The sequence below is a fragment of the Mustela nigripes genome, chromosome 8 (genome assembly GCF_022355385.1).
Source record: "Mustela nigripes isolate SB6536 chromosome 8, MUSNIG.SB6536, whole genome shotgun sequence".
Lineage (NCBI taxonomy): Eukaryota > Metazoa > Chordata > Mammalia > Carnivora > Mustelidae > Mustela > Mustela nigripes.
In genome coordinates, this window is record NC_081564.1 from 16,711,099 (window position 1) to 16,732,884 (window position 21,786).

The 21,786-nt window shown below is 51.6% G+C and overlaps 1 protein-coding gene across 2 annotated transcripts in view; it reads left to right on the top strand.

The window, feature by feature from the left end:
• WSCD2 (WSC domain containing 2) overlaps positions 1 to 21,786 on the top strand; it is a 114,670-nt gene that overhangs the window by 88,744 nt on the left and 4,140 nt on the right. For both annotated transcript variants that reach the window (XM_059408607.1, XM_059408606.1), the window contains 4 exons: positions 1,867 to 1,988; positions 4,440 to 4,614; positions 10,582 to 10,746; positions 17,496 to 17,696. In XM_059408607.1, coding sequence (XP_059264590.1) covers positions 1,867 to 1,988; positions 4,440 to 4,614; positions 10,582 to 10,746; positions 17,496 to 17,696 — 663 coding nt within the window. The remainder of the gene's footprint in view (positions 1 to 1,866; positions 1,989 to 4,439; positions 4,615 to 10,581; positions 10,747 to 17,495; positions 17,697 to 21,786) is intronic.

The window sequence follows — 21,786 nt, forward strand, 5'->3', positions numbered from 1 at the left end:
CCCCCTGTATGGAAGAGAATCTGTGTGGTCTCTCCGCCTCTCTGCCATTTGTATGTGGGGAAACTGAGGCCCAGAGGACCTCAGGGTGGGTCCATAGCACACTGACCACTTCTAGCCACCACAGCGACTGCCAGCTCCCTCACCAGCCTGGAGCAATGGCTGAGGACAGTGAGGGAGACAGGACTGGATGGTGCAAGGCTGGAAATTAGCTCTGGAAAGCCACCATTTACCCACATTCCAGATATCTTGTCAGTTTGCTAGATTTGCCTCTGCCAGGAAAGACTTCGGGCTCCTGGGTGCCAAGTGCTAGAGATAATCCCCAGGATGACAGCTGACATTTAAAACAATCACTCCCGAATTCCCTCCCTCCTGCTCCTCCACCACCCAGCTGCCCGGGGAACAATTCTGTATCTTTTCCCTGCACGCAAACCTAACATATGCGTGTGTGCCAACCGGGAGGTTTCATGCTCCAGAAGGACCGGGAGACAGGGATGGAGGTGCATGGTTTTTGCAGCTTGCTTTATTTGGTTGGGGAGATGATCCTCAGTAAGTTTTTGCCAACAGTGGGTCCTTCGGTTTGTAACCGAAGGCTTGAGCCCTGCTGCCCTCAGGGGCACAATGAGAGCTTACTCCAGACCTTGCAGAGTTTTCCAGAAGGGGCATTGAGAGGATGTCAGTAAAGTTCCCAGCAGAGTAGATCACACGCGGCAGGCACTCAGTAAACGACACCAATGTCTGGGCTTCTGATTTTGGTGTGCAGTTTGGACAGTGTCCTTGGTTTTACCTGACAGCTGTGTTCTGGAAAGGTTCGTGCAACTCCAATTTGAGAACAGCTGACCTCAATTTTAAATGGGCATCATGAGCCTTTCGATAGATTTGACAGGGGCAGTAAAAAAAATTTTAAAGATTTATTTATTTCAGAGAGCGAGAGAGAGAGTGTGAGCATGTTGTGGGGGTTCAGAGGGAGAGAGAGAGAGAGAATCTCAAGCAGACTTTGCTGATCTCAAGGCCTGATGTGGGCCTCGATCTCACGACCTTGAGACCACGACCTCAGATGAAATCAAGAGTCTGACGCTCAACTGACGGAGCCGCCCAGGTGCCCCTAAACATTTTTTTTAATTTGTCTTAATTACTTTAAAAATACATATTCACTGTAGAGAAAGCAAGAAACGGTTTTAAAAAGATCGGAATAAAAATTGCCCATGATGCTACTCTATTAGTCAGCGTTCTCCAGAGAAACACACATACACACATGTTAGGAGGTTTATTTAAGGAATTGGCTCATGCAGTTGTGGAAGCTGGCAAGCCTGAAATTTGTAGGCAGACCAGCCGGCTGGGAACTCGGATAGCAGTTAATGCTGCAGCCTTAAGGCAGAATTCCTTCTTCTCTGGGGAACCTCAGGTTTTGCTCTGGAGGCCTTCAACTAATTGGGTGAGGCCCACTCATGTGCTCCAGGGTAATGTCCTGTAAGTCTCCTTGACATCCAGTACGTATAAATGTTAGCTACATCTACAAAATACCTTCATAGCCAAACCTAGATGTATGTTTGATCAAACAACAGGGCGCCATGGCCTAGCCATGTTGACCTAAAACAACTGTCATAGGGTTCCTGGGTGGCTCAGTCGGTTAAGCGTCTGCCTTTGGCTCAGATCATGATCTCAGTGTCCTGGGATCAAGCCCCGCTTTGGCGGGCCTTGCTCAGCAGGTAGTCTGCTTCTCCCTCTCACTCTACCCCCTCCTCCCTGCTGGTGCTCTCTCTCAAATAAATTTTTAAAATCTTAAATAAGTAAATAAAAGCACTTTCTTCAGAAAGTGGTTCTCCAGCCAAAATCTGACTCCTGCTTTCTCCTCCCCCGGTTCTCCAGATGGAAGCGCAGTCTTCCGAGGCTGCTTCCGAAGGCCTGACAACCTCTCCCTGGCCTTGCCCGTGACAGCTGCCATGCCAAACATGTCCGTGGATAAGTGTGTGGACCTCTGCACCGAGAAGGTGAGCCAGGGGTCCTTCTCAGAGAATTACGGGAAGAGGCGGTATGGAACAGCTGCAGGAAGCAGGGGCTTGGCTGGAGAGGCAGCAGCCCAGCCAGGATGAGGGGGTCATTTCTGTGATCTATGACACAGGCGAGGGACATGTGAATCTAAGGAGTAGAAGTTACTTGGGGTCTGTTTCCCACTGAGGAGGTGAGTTTGTTCTAATCTCAGGAATGCTCAGGAATGAGGGTAACATTCTAACTTGGGCCCACAAGCATGAGATTATCAGGGAAAGACAAGAGCAGCCCCACTTTGAGACAGAGTGAGATCCCCGTCACTGAAGGCATGCAAGTAGAGTCAGGGCAGGTGTTGTGTCCAGCTGAATCCAATGGCTTCGGGCATTGGATTGGAGTCGAACTAGATGGTTTGTGGGTCCTGTCTTAGCCTGAGATCCTGAGATCCTTCCTCCCTAACTAGACTGTGAACTCCACAAGAGTAGGGGCTGTTCCTTGAACGCTGGTGCCCTCCCAACACCCAGAGCTGGGCTAGGCAGTGCTGTCTGAGGAGCTCCAACCTTCTTTCAAGATGAACTCATTCCATGAGGGGCCAAAAAACCACCCCTTCCATGCCACAAAAAGTGGTTGCCCCTTTCAATCATTTGCTGATATCTACCAAGAAACTGCTTTGTGCCAGGCCCCTGTGCTCAGTGCTGGGGATGCGGGGTCAACCAGATGCTGTGTTTGTCCTCAGACTTGCTGGGGGCCTGCCTTGTGGCTCCTGCTGGGTGTTCAAGCTTGCACCCCAACTCTCCAGTGCCCCACCTCCCCTGCTTGTCTCACCCCTCTGAGCCTCCCGATCCACGAAGCCCCTCGTGGCATCCACGAATGCCAGGAGGCTGTTGCTTCCTGAGCACATTCACTGTGTAGCCCTCTGCACCATGGGTCTCAGTTTACCTCTCACACAGAGACTTGGAGTTGAGGATTTTCAAGCCCATTTCACAGATGACAAAGCCAGCACCCAGACAGGTGAAGTCACTTGCCCGAGCTCATAGCACAAGCAAGTAGGGGTGACACCTGGGCCTGACTCCGCATCTACACTCCGAATTTCTGAGCTACACTAGAGAGGCTTCCAGAACCATTCGAGGGCAGCCAGGCGAGTTCAAGTCACCGAGCATTTCCTGAGTGCTTGCTCTGCTTCTAAGAGGCATCCTGGAAGGTCAGGGGGCAAGTTGTTAAGTTGAGGAGGCGTGCCCAGCTTTCTCTCTCGGGCGGGAATGCCCTTCCGCTCCCCGTAGCATCCCCTCCGTGGACACGCCCCAGTACCTGATGACCATGCAGGTCAGCTGCAGGTGGGACACAGGTGAGACCGTGAGGCCCCAACGAGTCAGACTGTACGCAGGACTGGAGGGAAGCGAACGTGTGTGGATGGACAGGAAGGCCCATCTGCAAAGCTCCCTCTTCCAGTTTCCTCTGATTTCCTTAGGGGTCACAAGAGAAAAATTGAGGGGATCCCGTGGGCAGGGGTACAGAACTACCTGTGCTGTGGAGTGGAGGGTAGGAGATTTAGGCGATCGGCCGAGACTCAATGTGTATCACCTGTTAGAAACTCCATCGGTCACGCCCCACGCAGCTTCACCTGCATACCATCGTCTGGCTGTCCCTCTCTTTCTGCCTCTGCCCTTCAGCGGAGAGGTAAAGTTCTATTCAGTATGTGTTAGGAAGAAGCCGAACCTATTGTGCAAAGTTTGCAGGATTGGCCACAGAGATGCGACCTTGGTGTATTACTAGGTTATTCCTGTCGGGGAGGATTCAGGGCTGCGGGTTGGACAAGGGACAGCAAACTGAGCCCCACCTCACTCTGGCTCAGCTGTTCCGCAGAACAAATTAAGCAGTTAGGAGCAGCTGTCCCCAAGAAGAGCGTAGCTGACGTGGGGATCCATATCCTCTTTGGCTTAAAAGAATGGGCTCAGACAGCTTTTCCCAAAGCGGGGGCTTCGGGTCCCTCTGAGAGCCGAGGCTTTCTGGTGGCAGGGCGCAGGATGGTAAGAAAAGCAGTTTCTTTGTAGTTTTCTTTCTAGTCCTCCTGGAGAAAGCTCTGTCTCCATGCTCAGGTGTCTCTAACGCCTCTCAACCCTCCCCTAATCTCCCCTTTGCAGGAGAAACAGAGCCCATGGGGGCTCAGAGTCTTGGCAGGCAGAGTGCCTCCTTGGAAAGTAATTACATTGTTTCTTTCTATAGTATTTGCAAAATGTACCGAAGTGCCTGGTTTTATTTGTCAATTATACCTTAATTAAGCTGGAAAGAAACGCTAGCATGGGAGGGACGTGAAGGGGGCGGGGAACTCATCCAAGTGAAGTTTGGGGACCTTTCAGTCTGGGATGATTGGGACACCAGGCCTGGTCTGCATGGGGAGTCTGGGCCGTCCGTCTGGGGATTTAGTGACGCTCTTCCTTCCCATCTCCCTGGTCCAGGAGTACCCGCTGGCCGCCCTTGCTGGCAATGCCTGCCACTGTGGGTTCCCCACGACGCGATTCCCCCTCCACGAGAGGGAGGACGAGCAGCTCTGTGCCCAGAAGTGTAGTGCAGAAGAGTTTGAGAGCTGCGGGACTCCCAGTTACTTCATTGTGTACCAGACACAAGTCCAAGGTAAGCCGGGGTTCTCCACCTGGACGCCCCCCACCCCGAGGGCTCCCGGCCAGCCCATCCCAGCCTATCCCGTTCCGACTATGTAGGCCAGAGTGTAGGGGCAAGGGCAGGGCTGGAGAACTTGGCCTGGCTCAGTGATCCCAATGGACAGCAGAGGCAAGGGCCCTAGGCAAGGGATGTGGAGGTTCCAGAGACCCTCATCTCTGTACCTCATACTGAACCCCCCCACCTGGGTGGCTCGACTCCTGTGGTAGAGGCTGTGAGACTGAGTGTGATGTCACTGAGGCTGGGAGTGGGGGATGCAGGTGACCAACCCAGACCTGCAGCAGGATCCTGGGTAAGTCACGGCCCCTTTCCGGGCTTCAGTTTCCCCATCTGCAAAACGCAGCTCTAGATGGTTGATCTCTAGGAGGCCTTTCAATTCCAGGAGTCTGTCCATTTATTTATAAAATCTTCTCTTTCTTCATTTTCTGTCATCCTCTCTTTGCTGGAAGGACCTCAGCTTCTTGCCTGGCTGCCCTCCCGACTCTTGGGGCTGCTGGCCCATAATGGTGGCAGTGCTGAGGGTCTCCTGGTGCTCGAGTCTGTGTTGAGTTCTTAGTTCATGCTTCCTCGCTGAATCCCCTCAGCTCTCCCAGGAGGTGGGAATGGTCAATATGGATGCTTTAACAGGCAGGGAAACTGACACAGAACCGTTAAGAGCCTTGCCCGAGGTCACGCTGCTTATACAATTTCTAGCTGAAAGCTATTTCCCCAGACTGAGGCATCATGAAGTGTGGGTGGCACATAGGGTGCTGGGGCACTCAGGCCAAAGGAAACCCTTGAAGGATTACCCCAGTATCTGAATATGCTGACCACCTACTAAGCACGGGTCCCTTGCCCCACCTCAGCTCTCTGAATGATGTAAAGCCCATAGTAAGCCTATAATCAAGACAACATCATCGCTGTTTTCGAGGTGGGAGGAGCAGGACTCCGGGGTTGGGAACCGGCCACAATTGCACTCTATGAGAGTGCTTTGCTTTCATGTCTCAAACTCCAAAGCCCTTGCTAGAAAACTCTGCCCACAGAGCAAAGAACACTCCCCATACCCCCTGAAGCCTGGAGATACAATGAAACATGATTGGGCTAGACCTCCTTTTCATCTCCAGGAACTGGGCTTCCATGTACGGTTGGGCAGGTTGGGCACTGCACAGTCACAACTTGTAAGATAAGTGGTGCCCAAAAGTCAGGCCATGCTCTGCACTCTAGATAGCAGCACCTCTACCCAGAGGAAGGGCAGAGTGTCTTTTTCTAATGGGCACAAAAGTGTCTAAAGAGCTAGTGGCAGCTCCAGTAAGAGCTTGTCCCCTGTTTGGTCCAATGAGGATACCAGTAGTAGCCTCCTGGAGCTTCTTCTGTGGTACTTGAAGTTGTGCTAAGAGCCCAGTGAGCAAGAATCTAGTAAGTGCAGCTCTTAGCTTTGTTTATAGCACAGCGAGGAGGGATGAACATGTGTTAGCATTTAGGAAGTGTGGGTGACTCTGCGCAGATCCTTGTGGCCCTGGCCTAAGGCAGAGTCATGCACAGATTAATTATTCCATGACTGTGAATGGCTTTGATGTGGATGAAGCAGACAGTGGAGCCTTTTCAATAGCAGATAAAGAGTCCCTGATGGATGGCTTTGCTCATCCCCTGGGCCATGTCCTCAGGCCATTACTGCTCTCCAGTTTTCCACAATAGGTTTGCAGTCCCTCACACTGGCAAGGTTCGAGAGACCCGAGGTTTATTAGGTTGCCAAGAGTCTGGTCCATCATGATTGCCATTTATTCTGCATTTGCTGTGTGCTAAACCCTGATGTTCCTGCCAGGAACGGGATTCTCCAACACCTACTGTGTGCCAGGTGCTGTTCAAGCCCTTGAGACTGAATTAACTCATTCAGTCCTCGCAAGGACCTAGGTGCCCCTATTATTACTGGTCCACAACTGTTCAAAAATTCTAAATACTTAGAAATATTCTGAAATATACAAAAGTTCTAAAATGACTGTCTTCCAACTTGGCACAGAGAGGTTTGGTAGCTGGGCCTGAGTGGCACAGCTAGGACGGGGCAGAGCTGGGATGCAGACCCAGGTGGGGTCTGAATCCTGGGCAACCGCAGCTTCTCAGTATCCATTGAAAATGCTTCCCACGTATTCTCCATTTCATCTTGTAAGGAGATTAGCCCCATTTTCCAGGAAGAAATGGGCTCTGAGAGGGAAAAGCCTTGTTCACGCTTGGCCGTGACAGCCTTGGTATAAGATGAGCTCTGATTCCAAAGCTCTAGCACCTGCTTGGACTTTAGGAGCTGTCTTTTTCAGGGATGGAATAAACAAATAAACTTTATTTTGCGGGCTGAACACAACAGCCTTTACCTCAGAATGGGTCTTGACCTCCCAGGCAGCATTTGAATGGAGAATGCCGTTTTCTAGAGAAATTGAGGGGCCAGGGTTTTGTTTTCTGTTTTTGATTTTCCTCCCTCCCAACATTTTATGATTGGGGGAAAAAAAATTGTCAAACCTCCACAAAAAAACTGGAATCACACCGTGAACACCCACGATGCATCCCATAGACATTTTATTATACGGACTTGACCTTCCATCTCTCCGTTTTGCCATCCTTCGATCCTTCTTATTTTTTCCATGCGTTTCAAAACACCCTTGACCCTTGAACGACATGGGGGTTAGGGGTGGTGATGACCTCCCGGTGTGGTTGAGAAATCCATATTTAACTTTTTTTTTTTTAAGATTTTGTTTATTTATTTGGCAGAGAGAGAGAGAGGAGGAAGCAGGGTCCCTGCTGAGCAGAGAGCCCGATGCAGGGCTCGATCTCAGGACCCTGAGATCATGACCCAAGCAGAAGGCAGAGGCTTAACCCACTGAGCCACCCAAGCGCCCCACACATTTAACTTTTTTTTTTTAAGTTTTACTTATTTTTGAGTAATCTCTGTGCTCAGCGCAAAGCTTGAACTCACAAGCTAGAGATTAAGAGTTGCATTGCTCTTCCGACTGAGCCAGCCATGCACCCCCACATTTAACTTTGGACTCCCCAAAAGCTTACCTCACAGCCTGCTGTTGGTCAGAAGCCATATCGGTAACACCAGCGTTCAGTTAACTTATATTTTGTATGTTACTTTTGTTATATACTGTATCCAAATAAATAAGCTAGAGAAAAGAATATTATTAAGAAAACACATTTATTATTATTATTATATTATTACTATTTATTATATGTATTATATATAATATATTATAATTATATTATTGTATATTATAAACTTATTATATATTATTATTAATATTATTAAGGAAAACACATTTATGGTGATGTACTGGATTTATTAAAAAAAAAATTCTGTGTGTAGCAGACCTGCACAGTTCAAATCCAGGTCTTTTGAAGGTCACCTCTAAGTTGCATTATTACATGTTCATGTACATGTCATTAATTATAATTCAATATTTGCTATTTTTGGCTTTTTAAAAAAATTTTTGAATTTGGCTAATTTTTTTTTTTAAGATTTTATCTGACAGAGAGGGTGCGAGCACGCGCACAAAGGGGGGCAACCAACAGAGAGAAAAGCAGGCTCCCGCTGAGCAGGGAGCCCGATGTAGGGCTCTATCCCAGGATCCTGGGATCATCACCTGAGCCAAAGGCAGAGGCTTGACTGGCTGAGCCACGCAGGCTTCCCACTATTGATTTTTTGAAGTAACATTTACATAGCATGAAATGCTCAGATTTTAAGGGGACCATTCAAAGTCAACAGGATATAATCCGCACCCCTATCAGAATATAAGACCTAAACAAGAATTTTACACACCTAGTCTTTTTCTGCAGTGTTTCCAGGAAAACTGTCCCCAGACACCCAGTTGGCATTAACAAAGACCAAAACTGGATTTATTTTTTCTGAAGTCTGCTCTGAACATACTGAACCTGGGGCGGTGGGGGATGGAGAGCTGGGGCCCCCCAACTGGAAGCCACAGCATGAGGAGGTGTGGTTGATTGAAGCTCTAATGTGGGAGCCCCGTGTTCATACACCTTTCCTCCTGTGCATTATTACACCTTCTGTGACCCTCCCAAGGGCACCACTGTTGTCAGTAGTCCCATTTTATAGGTGAGGAAAGTGAGGCTCAGACCTGTCATATTTCCCAGAGCACCCAGCAAACAGGTGGTAGAATTGGAATTTCAGTGTAGGAACTCAGATGTTTCCCTGATGGGCTGTTACAAGACATCAGTGTGGCTCCCAGCTAGATCTTGGTAAGGGCAGGTCCTGCAGGACAGGAAAGACAACCCTGGGAGGAATTCTGTGAAGGGCAGGACGGGGCATGGTGTGAGGTGCTGCACAGAGCTCCGGGCGGTCACCAGGGCCTCTAGAGGGTCTGGGTCTGTGCATGAGCAGGGCGGAGCTCAGAGGGGAGCTCCTGGGAGCAAAGAGGAGCAGAAAGAGAGTAGAATGGCAAGTGTGGACAGCTCAGCCAGAGGTGGGATGGGAATTGGGTGAGGACAGAGAGGTGTTCCTTTAAAGAGATTTTTGTAATGATGGCATGATTTGTTCATGTGTGAATGTGGATGTGATGGAGCCAGCTGGATGAGAGAAGGGGAGGAGGGCGGAGATGGGACCCAGGCACGGGAGCGGTGATAGCCCTTCTCCCTTGGGAGTGGGAGGGAAGGAGGAGCGTGGGGGGGGGCAGGGGGTCTGGCGGGCTCAGGGGCAGGCGAAACGTGTCAGGGGGACAGGGCTGTCTGCTGTCCCTTTGTGGTAACTAAGGATCGAGCTCGTTGGTCCTGAGTGAGGAGGCAGGGCTAGAACCCCAATCTAGGATTCTCTCCTCTCCTTCCCCCGCTGCAGAGTCCCCTATGCTGGGCCTTCCCTCAGCTTCCCTTGCATCTCTGGGGGTCAAAATAAATCAGCACGGTGCCTTCTGTGCTGCAGTGGGAGGTGTTGGGGCTCTGACAACAGGAGCACCCTCAGGACTCTATAAAGCCAGAGAATCTAGACATACACATGAGGATGAAGACTAAAAAGAAAAAAAAAAAAAAGGAAAAAATCTCCCCTTTGAGTACTTTATGTATTTATGTATTTATATGTATTATGTCAATCCTTACAAGATTCCTATAAAGTAAATACTATTATTCCCCGTCTGCCCACCCACTCACCATCCATCCTTCCATCCGTCCACCTACCTACACATCTGTCGTCCATCCATCCACCCAAGACGCTTTTATTATCCCTACTCTGTGCCAGAGGATATAGAAATTGCTAGAGAGTCAGCAAAGGGCATTATCAAATCATCCTTCGAGTTTACGATGGAGATACGTGACAAGGAGGGGAAGGACCCCATTTGGTAAGGCTCGCCTGGGGAGGAGGGAAGCCAGGCGGGGCTGATTCGGCAGAGCCTGGCAAAAGCGGGGATGGTGGGGGCAGCAAAGTCTCTTACTGTCCCCGGGGGTACTGCTGGGTCAGGAAGGAGCAGAGCACAGACAGGAAGTGGAGGGACCCTGGAGGCCAGCAGGTGGGTGGGAGGGGTGAGCCTGGAAGGAAACATGAGCCTGGCCACACCTGGCTTGGAGGTCAAGGTCAGAACCCTGGACTGCACCCCATGTAGGCAGATGACTTTGGAGGGTTGTCTTCTAAAGCAAAGGATGGTTGGGGCAGTATGAGAGTGAGTCTCTGTCCTGGGGGGAAACTGAGGCAGGAGATCAGAACTAGCCGGCGTTCATTGAATTCCTGCTACGGGATCATCCCTCCTCATCCATGGTCTCCTTCAACCCTCGTGTCAACCCAGTGACAAGGAACCATTTTTCTCCTTTTAGCCATGGGAAGGGAGGGGGCCTGGGGGGGGTCCCACACACGACCTGGGCCGCAGGGCTGGGAAGGGGTCGGGGTGGGACTCATGCCCTGCTCCCTTCCTGTCCAGCTCCATCTGCCTGCACTTGACCGTGTCCTGCCCTTTGCAGACAACCGCTGCATGGACCGAAAGTTCCTCCCAGCCAAGTCCAAGCAGCTCATTGCTCTAGCCAGCTTCCCTGGTGCCGGCAACACGTGGGCTCGCCACCTCATCGAGCTGGCCACCGGCTTCTACACTGGCAGCTATTACTTCGACGGTTCCCTCTACAATAAAGGTGAGGAGGCTGGAGTGGACCCACCTGGGGAAGGGCAGGGGAAAACCCTTCCTGCGTCCCTACTATGTGCCACTTGAGTCACCTGGGCATGGTTGCTAAGACCTACTGCGCACTCAGTACCCTGCCTCCTTGTATGCCCCACAAACGTTGCCTGAGCAGCATCTACTCAAAAAGGGGCATTTATCAAGCTCCTACTATGTGCATGCTACCTTCTCTCTCTGGCTAGGGCACTGCAACTTGCCTGGAGCACCAACTCTAGCCAGGTCCCTCCCCACCAATGTCGATGGACCAGCATCTCTGTGCTGTATACAGAGGGAAAGAAGGAGGCTCATTTGGGGAGACATTTACTGAGCACCTACTATGTACCAAGTGTCTTACCTACCCTGAAACCAGTGGTATCTGTTGTGCGGGTGCTTTATTTTCCTTCTGCTCACAGATGTTCACTGAGCATTTCTGGGCTCCAGAAGCACTTCCTAAGTGTAGTCTCCTGGCAGGCATTTATGGAGCGCTGTGTGCCATGTGCTTTGTGTAGGTTTAGATGGTCATGGACAGACTACTTTGGCCACCAAGAGCCATGCCAGGTGCTCCATTTTTAGCCCGGCATAGTAACCCTAGGACATAGGATGTGGTACCATTTTCCAGATGCAAAAACTGAAGCTTGGAGAGAAAAGGTAACTTACTCCAAGTCACGCACATTGTTTTCAACAGGCTGGTGAAGGATTATAGCCTAGGATATCCCAGTTTCAAAGCCTGCATTCTTACTATTCCCATCATATGGGCAAGAAGACCCTGGGGGTTCTTACTGGGAAACTGAAAACCTTGGGTGAAAGCCCCATTGGATGTGAGCCCCCCCCCCAGCTCTGGGAGGGGCATCAGGGAAGCAGCTCTATTTGTGAGAGGTTTTGTCTTTACATGGGACTGCCTGTGGCTGTGGGTCTTTGTGTCTGCAAACCAGATGAAGACCCGCTTACTGGCTGTGTGACTTTGAGCAAGTTTCTGCACCTCTCTGATCCTGCGTCATCATGCATGAATCAGAGATCATGGTATGTCCCTGGTGAGGTCATTGTGAGAGTTAAGAAGTTGCTCCGTGTAACAGGCTTAGCACAGAGTGAGCGAGCCATCAGTGTAGGCTGTGAACACTACAGTCTGGGGACCAGGCACTGGGAGAGCCAGGGGACCTCTGTCTGCGGGAGGGAAGCGGGAAGGTCAAGAAGGATGAAAAGGGACGGGTTGAAGGGCGGAGTTAACAAGCGGTCAGGTCTGTCTTAGGATCCCAATGTTTGGTAGGACTGATTTTTTAGTTTTGGTTTATGCGATCATTTATTGAGCATGAAATGTGTTCGAGGCTTCAAGGTGAGGGTTTTTCATGCTTCTATCAGGATCTGAACCCAGGCCCAGGTGTCAACATTACATCCATGCTTTTAACAAACACTTTGTCCTGCTGCCTTTATGGGGGTTGTTGGGAGGAACCCAGGCAGAGTCTGGAATATCTCTGGCTTGTCCTAGAGAGTGGCAAGGAGAAGCAGACTCAGGAAGCATCCCATGGCTGGCCCTTGGGCTGGGGCAGGAACCCTATTTATGGAATTACAGAGTTTACAAATATAAGGGTCTTTCAGGATCATCAGTCCAGGGATTCAAAGTGGTTTCATCTCCTGTGTTCATTCCGATGAATCCCTGTTTTAGGTCGATGTGTTAAGAAGGATTCTGAGGTTCTCTTTAAGTGCCTTAATCTAGCAGTGATGCCTGTTGAGGGTATAGAAGGGGGAATGGTGGGCTACATGCCTGATAGGACCACCTCTGATCTAACTCAGCCTCCTAGCTTCAAAGGGAAACTGTGTCTTAAGACAGAGTCAGGGGATTGACTCTTCAGACTGAACGCTGGTAGTTATCAGGTGTGGGACCTTGGGCAAGATTTCATTATTTCCCTGAGGTTCCGTTTCCTCATTTATAATACGGGGATGTCAACAGCGAATGCACACTGGTTTTGAACAAAGATATAAGACAATGTTATGAGGCTCTGGTGTTAAAATACCATTGGTCAGTCCTGCTAACCCCAAGTCCCTCCCCACATGACCTCTGCAGCTGAGACAAATTCAGCTTAAGAAAATCCTCAAACGCTGGGGGGTGGGGGATGGAGAGGGGGTTTGCCACCCACTGGCTGGTTGGTCTGCTGCCCCCCTTTGAGTGTCAGGCTCCAGGTAGGATGTGGTCTTCGTAGTTGGGAAACATGCCAGCCACACGCCCATGACTGTCCTCTCCCTGGATTGTCAGTCCCCACCCACACCCCATCCTAGCTCTTCTGCCTGGAAACCTGCTCTTCCCAAGCCGAGATCACAACCCCCTTCCAGCACCTCTGGCAGACTCCCGCGTCCTCCTGCCCCATCTTCCTTGTTCCCAGAGCCCTCTTTCATCATGGTCCCTATCGTTACAATACGCCATGTCGCCCTTAGTGATACTAAGTGTTGTGGGTGTTTATGGAATGTCTGCGATGGGCCCAGCTCTGGGGTGGGTGCTTTCTATATTTTGTGATTTAGTCTGGGGCAGGGATGTGCAAAAGTGCACAGGACTCCCCCTGGTGGGGGAGGAGTTCCAGAGAGAGGCTGTGGATGGGGGCAGTGATGTGAGGAGCAGGGGACTGTGTGATTGGTCAATGACCATTCGGTGGCATTGGACGGTGGCAGCGGTGAGGGCTGGGGGTGCGACACAGGAGGGACAGCCAGGAATGGGTGGGCAAAGCCCTTGAAAGCATATTACGCTGGGGCCCCCGGCCGGGTGCGGAGTGGGGTATGGAGGGATCTCGGGCCGAGGAGTGGTGTGCTGGGATTTGTGTGCGTGAAAATACGCCTCTGGCTGCAGAACTTGGAGAGGATGTCCAGCTGCAGGGACAGTAGTGGGGTCAGTGGGAAAGACAGTAGGAGCCCATTGATTGGAAGTGAGGGGCCTCAGGGATGGGCCTGCAGGGGGTTGGTTTCTGTAGGATGAGCTGATGCTCCAGGGACTCTGGCTTTGTGATAGTTCAGTTTCCTCCCTCATCCCTGCAGCTAACTAGCTGGATAAGGGGGAAACCCCCACCCCTCCGGCTTGAAACCTCCATCTCCTCCTGTGTAACAAGCTTATGTTCAGTGGGTGACCCCCAGGGTCCTTCTAAGTCTAACGGGCTGCTTGGCACTTTGTCTGCAACCTCCTCTTCTCTCCTCCTGGCAACAGCGTGCCCCCCGGAGGGGCTGCTGAGTGAAGGAGGGGTACCGGGGGAGAACATTCTCCTGGAATCCGACTGTGTGTGCCACTTGCATTCTGCCCCCTCTTGCCCTTACCCAGAGAGGCTGGCCATCTGCAAAACATGATTTTCTCTGTGTCTGTGTCCATCTCTCTTTGTCTCCCTTTCTCCTTTTTTGTCTTCTTTTGTGTCTGTGTCTGCTTTTCCCCTTCTTCCTCCCTCTCCCTCGGCCCCCTCTCCCCTCTCTGTCCTCCTCCCCATCTCAGGGACCCCACTGCCCGGAGTGCAGGCTCCAGCTCTCTGGGCTGAGTGAATCCCGAGGCAGGAGGGGCTGGGATGACTGCCCAGAGTTCGGCAGGGCCTTTGTCCACTCCTGGGGGCCACACAGATGTGGCGGGACGTGGATGAGGCAGGCTCTTAGGGGCCTTTCCCTCCCCAGTAAACAGCAGGGCTTGCAGAAATGTGGAGCCCTGCCTCCTGCCCCTCTCCGTGACAGCTTCTTTAACTGCAGAGTGCACAAGCACATGTCATAGTGGGCAGTGGGGTGGAGAGGAGAATCAATAGCTTATTCTCCAAAGCCTCGACCATTGTCTGGCTTCTCAGAGTCTCTGAGGGTCCCATGCATGCCCCAGTGAGCTGCTATTATGGTGAACCGTCAAAGGAACAGGATTGAAATGCTCCGCACAGATGCAATGGAGCTGGGTACTGCATCACGGAGGAGGGGAGAGGGGGCCCCCTGGTGGTTGAGTTCAGCAATTCCGCTCTGGCCCCCCTCTTGCATCCCTGATTGAAATCACCTAGAAGGCCCTCCCTGGAGGCTGCTGGAGCAACCATCCCTAGTTCCTCAGGCAGGCAGATCCCATGCGGATTCTTAAAGGCTCCTTCCTAGACAAAGAACTCCTCTCTCTGGGAGGCATTGTGCTAAATGGAATTTTCTCCACCTACCTACTTTTGCAGTGCCCTTACAGACTAACTTCTTAGGAGACCTACATCTGGAGTCTAGACCAGGTCTTTTCCAATATGTGTAATCTTTGTATCTTGATAAACACTGTGCTAGGTTGACTCTACCATGTAACAGAGAAATGGACTCCAGGTCTCACAATGCACCAAAACTGATTTTTTTTTTATTAACATATAATGTATTATTTGCCCACAGGGGTATAGGTCTGTGAATCATCAGTCTTGCACAATTCACATCACTCAACATAGCACATACCCTCCCCAGTGTCCATCACCCAACCACTCTATCCCTCCCCTCCCACCCCCCAGCAACACTCAGTTTTGTTTCTGAGATTAAGAATCTCTTATGGTTTGTCTCCCTGCTGATCCTGTCTTGTTTCATTTTTTTCCTCCCTATCCCCTAAAATCCCCTACTCTGCTCTCAAATTCCTCATTTCAGAGAGATCATATGATAATTGTCTTTCTCTGATTAACTTATTACGCTAAGCATAATACCCTCTAGTTCCATCCATGTTGTTGCAAATGGCAAGACTTTGGGTTTTTGATGGCTGCATAGTATTCCAGAGTGTATATATACACATCTTCTTTATCCATTCATCTGTTGATGGCAAGAGCTGATTTAAACTACCGTAACCCCTCTGCCACGTTTCTAGTTCTCTTCCTTCTCTGAGAACCTGTATGTGTCCTTATGTAACCCCTGCACGTGTTTTTCTCTTACTGTGCGCATGCTGAAATGCATTTTGGCAAAGATAAAATGCCATCCTAGATGGGAAGTTCCTTGTCTGTGTCGTGGGGCACTTTACTGATGGAATGTGGGGCTCCATGCCTTGAAATTGGACCCAACTCATGGGTCAACATCTGTATCCCAGGCTCTGCTCTCTAGCTCCCAGACCCCACTCCTTGTTGTGCCATGACATGGGGCAGTCCGTGGGGCTCCAAGACGGGGTGAATATTTCCTTGTGGGCAGGGGTCAGTGCTAATTTGCAAGGCTAAGATACTTCCTGAGGTTTTACTTGGCAAGTCCCAGGATGGAATCTAGCTCAGGATATGATATTCCAGTTCTTGTGACCCCAGCGGGGAGTCGGGGGGTGGGTTGTTGGAAACTGGACTTTTACCTTTTCTAAAACCTGATCTCCAGGAACAGAAATAGGTACCAGGCTGGCCTCATTGTAATCCACCTTATTAAAAGCCTCAGAAACCTTTGTGCATGGGACAAGGAGAGAAAAGGGGAGGAAGCGTGGCTTCTCAGCCCATCGTGTCCCCCCCAACACTTGTTGTCATTGAGCTGCCATTGATTGAACTCCTCTTCTGGGCCTCATTGATTTTCTCAAACAGCCCGGTGAAGAAGCAGCAGCGTGGTTCCATTTTATAGATGAGGAAACGGAGGCCCAAAGAAATAACTTGGAGTTGGAAAAACAGCGGGTATCTTGAAGGCGTCATCTGAGAACATTTCTTCTTGGCTTTCAAGATGCCATCCAAGTGCCTTCGCTCCCGGGAGAGCAGGAGGCCTAAGAGCTCAGTCTCTGGCGCCTAGATGGCTTGGGTTTGAATCTTGGCTTCATGTCTTCCTCCCTTGCTCTAGAGCTTGGGCAAATTCTTTGATCTCCCGGTGCCTCAGTTGTCCTTATCCATAAAAATCTCTCCTAGGATCAGTGCAAGCATGGAGTTGCCCAATTACATGAAAGGCTCAGGTCAGTGTCCAGCATACCATTGGCGCCAGAGAAACATTCTCCTGCAACCCACAACTTCTGTCAGTTCCTCGGCTTTTGAAAGGAAAATCTGATCTTGTCCTGCTGTCTATCCTTTTTCAGGGATTCCTAATCTTTGTGGTCTTAGTGCTGAACTCTCCATCATGACCGCTACAATCCAATCTGACTTTACACTCCTCTCTTTTCCCCCTCAGAAGTCATCCATGTGACACATTTCTTCTGACGCACCCCAGGACCTTTATATCTGCTATCCCCCCACACCTTTCCCTTCCTCTCTTGGGCTAGTCATTCCTTCTCATCCTTTCCATGTCAGTTTACACCCCTTCGCCTCCAGGTTGCACCCGTGTCTGTTTCACGAGTCTCTCACCATCTGGGACCAGCAGCCTTGTAGTGCATGTCCTTCTCACAGTAACAGCAGAGCATATAAGACTAAACGAACATGTGACGCACCTGGGGGCTATGCTAGAAAACCACTTCTGTCCTCATTTCCCTGGCCAAGGAGAGTCACAGGGCTAGGCCTGGAGACATACACTCCACCCAAAGAGGACTCCCCCAGTGTGTCCCTCTCCGGTGCTTCTTGGGGCACCTGGGCATGAAATCCCAGCCACTTCTGTGGCACAGTGGCTCATTGTGGTCAACGAGGTCATGATCTGCATTACCTGACTCCCAAAGATGGCAAGACCCATGAAGATTTTTGCAGATTCTATTCCCACCTGCCAGCACAGTGCCTGGCACACAGGTACTCAGTAAACATGGGCAGAAACAAGTGAATGCAGCAGGCTTCCTGAGTTGGCCTGGGGTACTGGGCAGGACTCCTGTCCCTGGGCTCACTGCTCTGTATCTCCCTCCTTTGACTGGAGCAGGGTTCAAAGGTGAGCGGGACCACTGGCGCAGCGGCAGGACCATCTGCATCAAGACACATGAGAGTGGCCAGAAGGAGATTGAGGCCTTCGATGCTGCCATCTTGCTCATTCGTAACCCCTACAAGGCACTCATGGCTGAGTTCAACCGCAAGTACGGCGGCCACATCGGCTTTGCTGCACATGCCCACTGGAAGGGCAAAGGTACTGCAGGGATGGGGGTGAGGGGCAGGCTGCCTTGCGGGGGTGGGTGGTATAGCTGGTGCTGGGTGCTGCCGGGGATCCAGAAGGGTTCCCCATGGCCTCCAGCCCATGAGCTGCACCTGCTGGGAGCCCGATGGGGTCACAGGAAGCCGTCAAGGGCATGGGCTCAAGAGCGAGACTCCCTGGGTTCAAACCCCAGCTCCACCATCTCCCAGCACTTGGGCTTGTCCCGCCTACACAATGGGGTTAATAATAGTGGGGCTCTAAGAGTTTAACCCTTTAAAAACACTCAGTAATTATGGAGATGGAGATCCTCGTGTAATTGATATGGGATGGCTGGAAGCAGTTTCAAGAGCCCTTTCCTGGGAGTCGGGAGACCAGAATCCAGCCCATGGTCAGAATTCAGCCCATGGTCAGTGGCTGATGGCCAGGAGGTCACTCAAGAGCCCCCTAAGAACTCACAGAGCATCATTTCAATGAACCACCTCCAACAGCTCTGGGTTGGGAGGCTCAGAGAGAGTAAGTGACTTGTGCCAGGTCACACAAATGACTGTGCCAGCTGAGGAGTGAAAAAGTTGGCCCCGCAGCCGTGAATCTTAATATGATCGGGGTTTGAGATTCACTTCTGGCACTTAGTAGATGACGGCTTTGTGGATAAAGATCTCAGTCCAGAGCCGGTGGCCCATGATCGTGGTGAGAGCGTTGAAGTCAGACCCAACTTTGAGCATCTTGAAAAACTTTAAGCCCTCTGGCTCTTAAAATCTCATATCCAGGACACCTGGGTGGCTGAATCATTGAGCGTCTGTTTTCGGCTCGGGTCATGATCCCAGGGTCCTGGGATCCAGCCCTGCATTGGGCTCCCTGCTCTGAGGGAGGCCTGCTTCTCCCTCTCCCACTCTCCCTACTTGTGTTCCCTCTTTCACTGTCTCTCTCTCCCTCTCAAATAAAATCTTCATAAAAAAAAAAAAAAATCCCATATCCATTATCACCCGCATCTCCATCACTGTAAGGAGAGTCTTGAAACCCCATAATTAACCCCGTTTTAGAGATGGGACGAGCCAAGTTCAGAGAGGTGAAGAGGCTTTCCCCGGAGGTAGTGGACCTGGGGTTTGACCCCACACAGTTTTGCTCCTGAACCCAAACCCTTACCCACTGAGCTATGATGATGGATGGGATAAAATGTCGATGGAACAGTGGGGTCAGTCAGTCCAGTTGGTGCTCCGTAAAGGGGAGCTCCCTCCACCTTGGCCTCCAGGAACCAGGCTGCTTCAGCCTCAGCCTTGAAGGGGTGCTCTCCCACTTCACCCCTCCTAAAGCTGCTCCAAAGCCCCCCCACACACTGCCCCCCCCACATACACAGGTGTTAACGTAGCCATCCTGTGGTTAATGATGTCATTCCTTAAAACCCCTGGGCCTGTCTGGCCACCGGGGCCCTGGCTTCCCAGTTCAGTCCAGGGGGTCCTCTGTCCCTCCCCTTGCTTCATTCCCCCTCTCAGAGGGTGGAAGCTTAGGTGGTGACATTTGTTCCACTGTTCCCAGAAGAGGTTTCTGATTCATTTGTGGGACGGTTGGAAATGAACACTCAGGGCCAGGCTGAGAAGTCTGCAGGTGCACTTGGCAGAGAGGCCTGGCTGAGCAAAGACTTTGCCAGCCCAGCTGGAAAGGACCTGGGGGCGACCAAGCCCAGGGGTCCTCAGCCCCTGCCACACAGCAGCCACGCCTCCCTGGAGGAGTGGGGACAAAGCCCAGTGCCCCGACCACACTGGGACCATTGCTGGAATGCAACCTTGGCTCCGGTGTTATTTTTTTTAAAGCTCTCACTGCTTCTAGAGTGCAGGTAGGACCCCAAACCTCGGTTGGCCCTCTATTGATTAACAGGGAAACTGAGGCCCAGAGAGAGGCAGGAACCTGCCAAGGTCATTCGGGCACCCAGGGACAGGAGTAAAATCCAACTATCTGCCTCCCAGGCTTCCTGCTGCCCCCAGGGGGAAGAGAGGGGACTCCATGGGGCAGCTCCCAGCGCTGAGTTCTTTGCATTCATTGGGTCATTTAAACCTAATTCCTGGAGGAGGTAAGAAAGGCTGCTGGTCACCGCAGCATTCCATTGCACAGGTGAGAAAACCAGCCCAGGAAGGGAGCAATCACGGGGCTAAGCAAGCATGACCCCAGGCATTGGCTCCCAAGCTGTCTCTTACCTAGGGGTGGCCCTGGCTTTGTGATGAGTTCACAGCTTGCCCGGCTTGGCACCTGGTCTCAGGTTCAGGCAGTTCCAGTTCCCAGGAGCCGCCTGGCCTCTCTTTCCTCCCTCGGAGCAGCTGGGAGCTTGCAAACCGAAGGTTAGGGAGGAGTCAGGACCTGCTGCAGCACGAGACTGCAGGGCAATGGAGAGAGAAGGTTCCAGCACACGCATCTCCTGGCAGAGGGCCTAGGGTCCCCACAGTAGCCTGGGATGGGGAGCCTTCTCTCTGTATCCCCTCCCGGGCCTGACCCAGGTCTTCAGGGCTCTGAGAGCCTTCCCCCAAAGAACCCCTTTTCTTTCTTCGCTCTTGGCTTTCCCATCTGGCCCCTGCAGGCACTTGAGTTGAGACCCTGGCTTTAGAGTGCCCTTGCCAGCCATGCCAGAACACGTAGCCTGGGGGAATGGGTTAGAAACGCATATCCTCCAGCCCCACACCTTCCCACCCCACAACCTGCTGCATCAGAAACTCAGAGGGGGCCTGGCAGTCTGTGTTTTCCCAGTCTCTCCAGACGTTTCTGATACACACTCCAATTTAAGAACCACCGCCTTAAACCCTTGCTGCTCCCAGTGGGGTCTCTGTAGCAGTGCCTTGACCCCACCTGGAAGAGGGTTTAGAAAAGCCCAGCTCAGCCCTCAGGATCCCTGAATGGGAATCTGCACTTGAAAAAGATCCCCGCCACACACACACCCCTCACCTGAAGCTTCCAGTGCACTTGAATGTTTGGGCATCATTGCCTAGGGTGGGAGGGTTCCCCGCCCCCCCCCCAAAGCAGAGGTCCCTGTTGGGGAGCAGGTCCACCCCTCCCTGCCGGTGCCCGCTTTTCCATGTAGAGCTGGAGCAAGGCTCTTGCAACCCTCCCCGTGCCCCCCATTTTTGGTTCCATAATGTTAATTTTACAGTCTCCCTGGAGTGGGTCCAAAGCAAAGTTTTATGTGATATGATTACACAAGGTGAATTGTCCCGGATCCGTTTAATGAAACAGACTGTGTTTAATGATTCCGCAGGGAATTAAGTGCAGTTAAGCTATTAATCAGGCCCTGGTTCCTCCCCCTGGCAAGAGGTGGGAGCTCCTAGGGGCCCTGCCAGTTGCTCGTGGGTGACTGTTTTGGCAGAACCGGTGCCAGGACCCATGGTCTGGGGCTCAGTGTGCCTTTATGACCCACTGGGACGGGGATCCTGTGCTCATCAGGGCTCTTGTTTATAATTTTTTTCTTTTTAGTGAAGTAATTCAGGAGCTTCCAGGAAGGAATCTGGGGGGGTAGGTGAGCAGCTATTGCTGAAGCAGCCCGGGGGAGTTCAAGCCTTGTTGGCGGGAAGCGCTGACCCAGCTGATGGGACATAAGGGGGTGCATCTTGGTTACGCCAGGGCACTTACCTCCAGAATCCTCATACCAGCAGCTGACATTGAAGAAGCCACTCCTGGGGCCCGGGGCCGGGGTCCTGGCCCCTCTGCTTCTGTTCCCTCTCGTGTCCAGGATGCAGGTCTTAGCACAGTTCTTTCACCGATGGGTAAACCGAGTCTCGAGACCAACCAAGGTCCCCCCACTGCCACAACTAGCAGAGAGAGGAAGGGGGTTGTGAACACTGCTGTCTGCTTCCAAAATGGTCTGTGCCCAGACCCTGAGCCTTAAACAACCCCTGAAGAAGCACCCAAGGTTGGGACCGCCCTCTGCAGGCCCCTGACCACCCTGCAGATGGGTCTTCCCTCTCCTTTTTGGGGGGAGCTTGTGCAGTAACCCCCCAGCAAATACCTGAGATGATTGGTCAGAAGTAGCCCGGCCTAGAAATCTGATCCTTGTGCTCCTGGGCAACTGAGTCCCACCTTCATCCTGCTGGGCTTCTATGGTAAG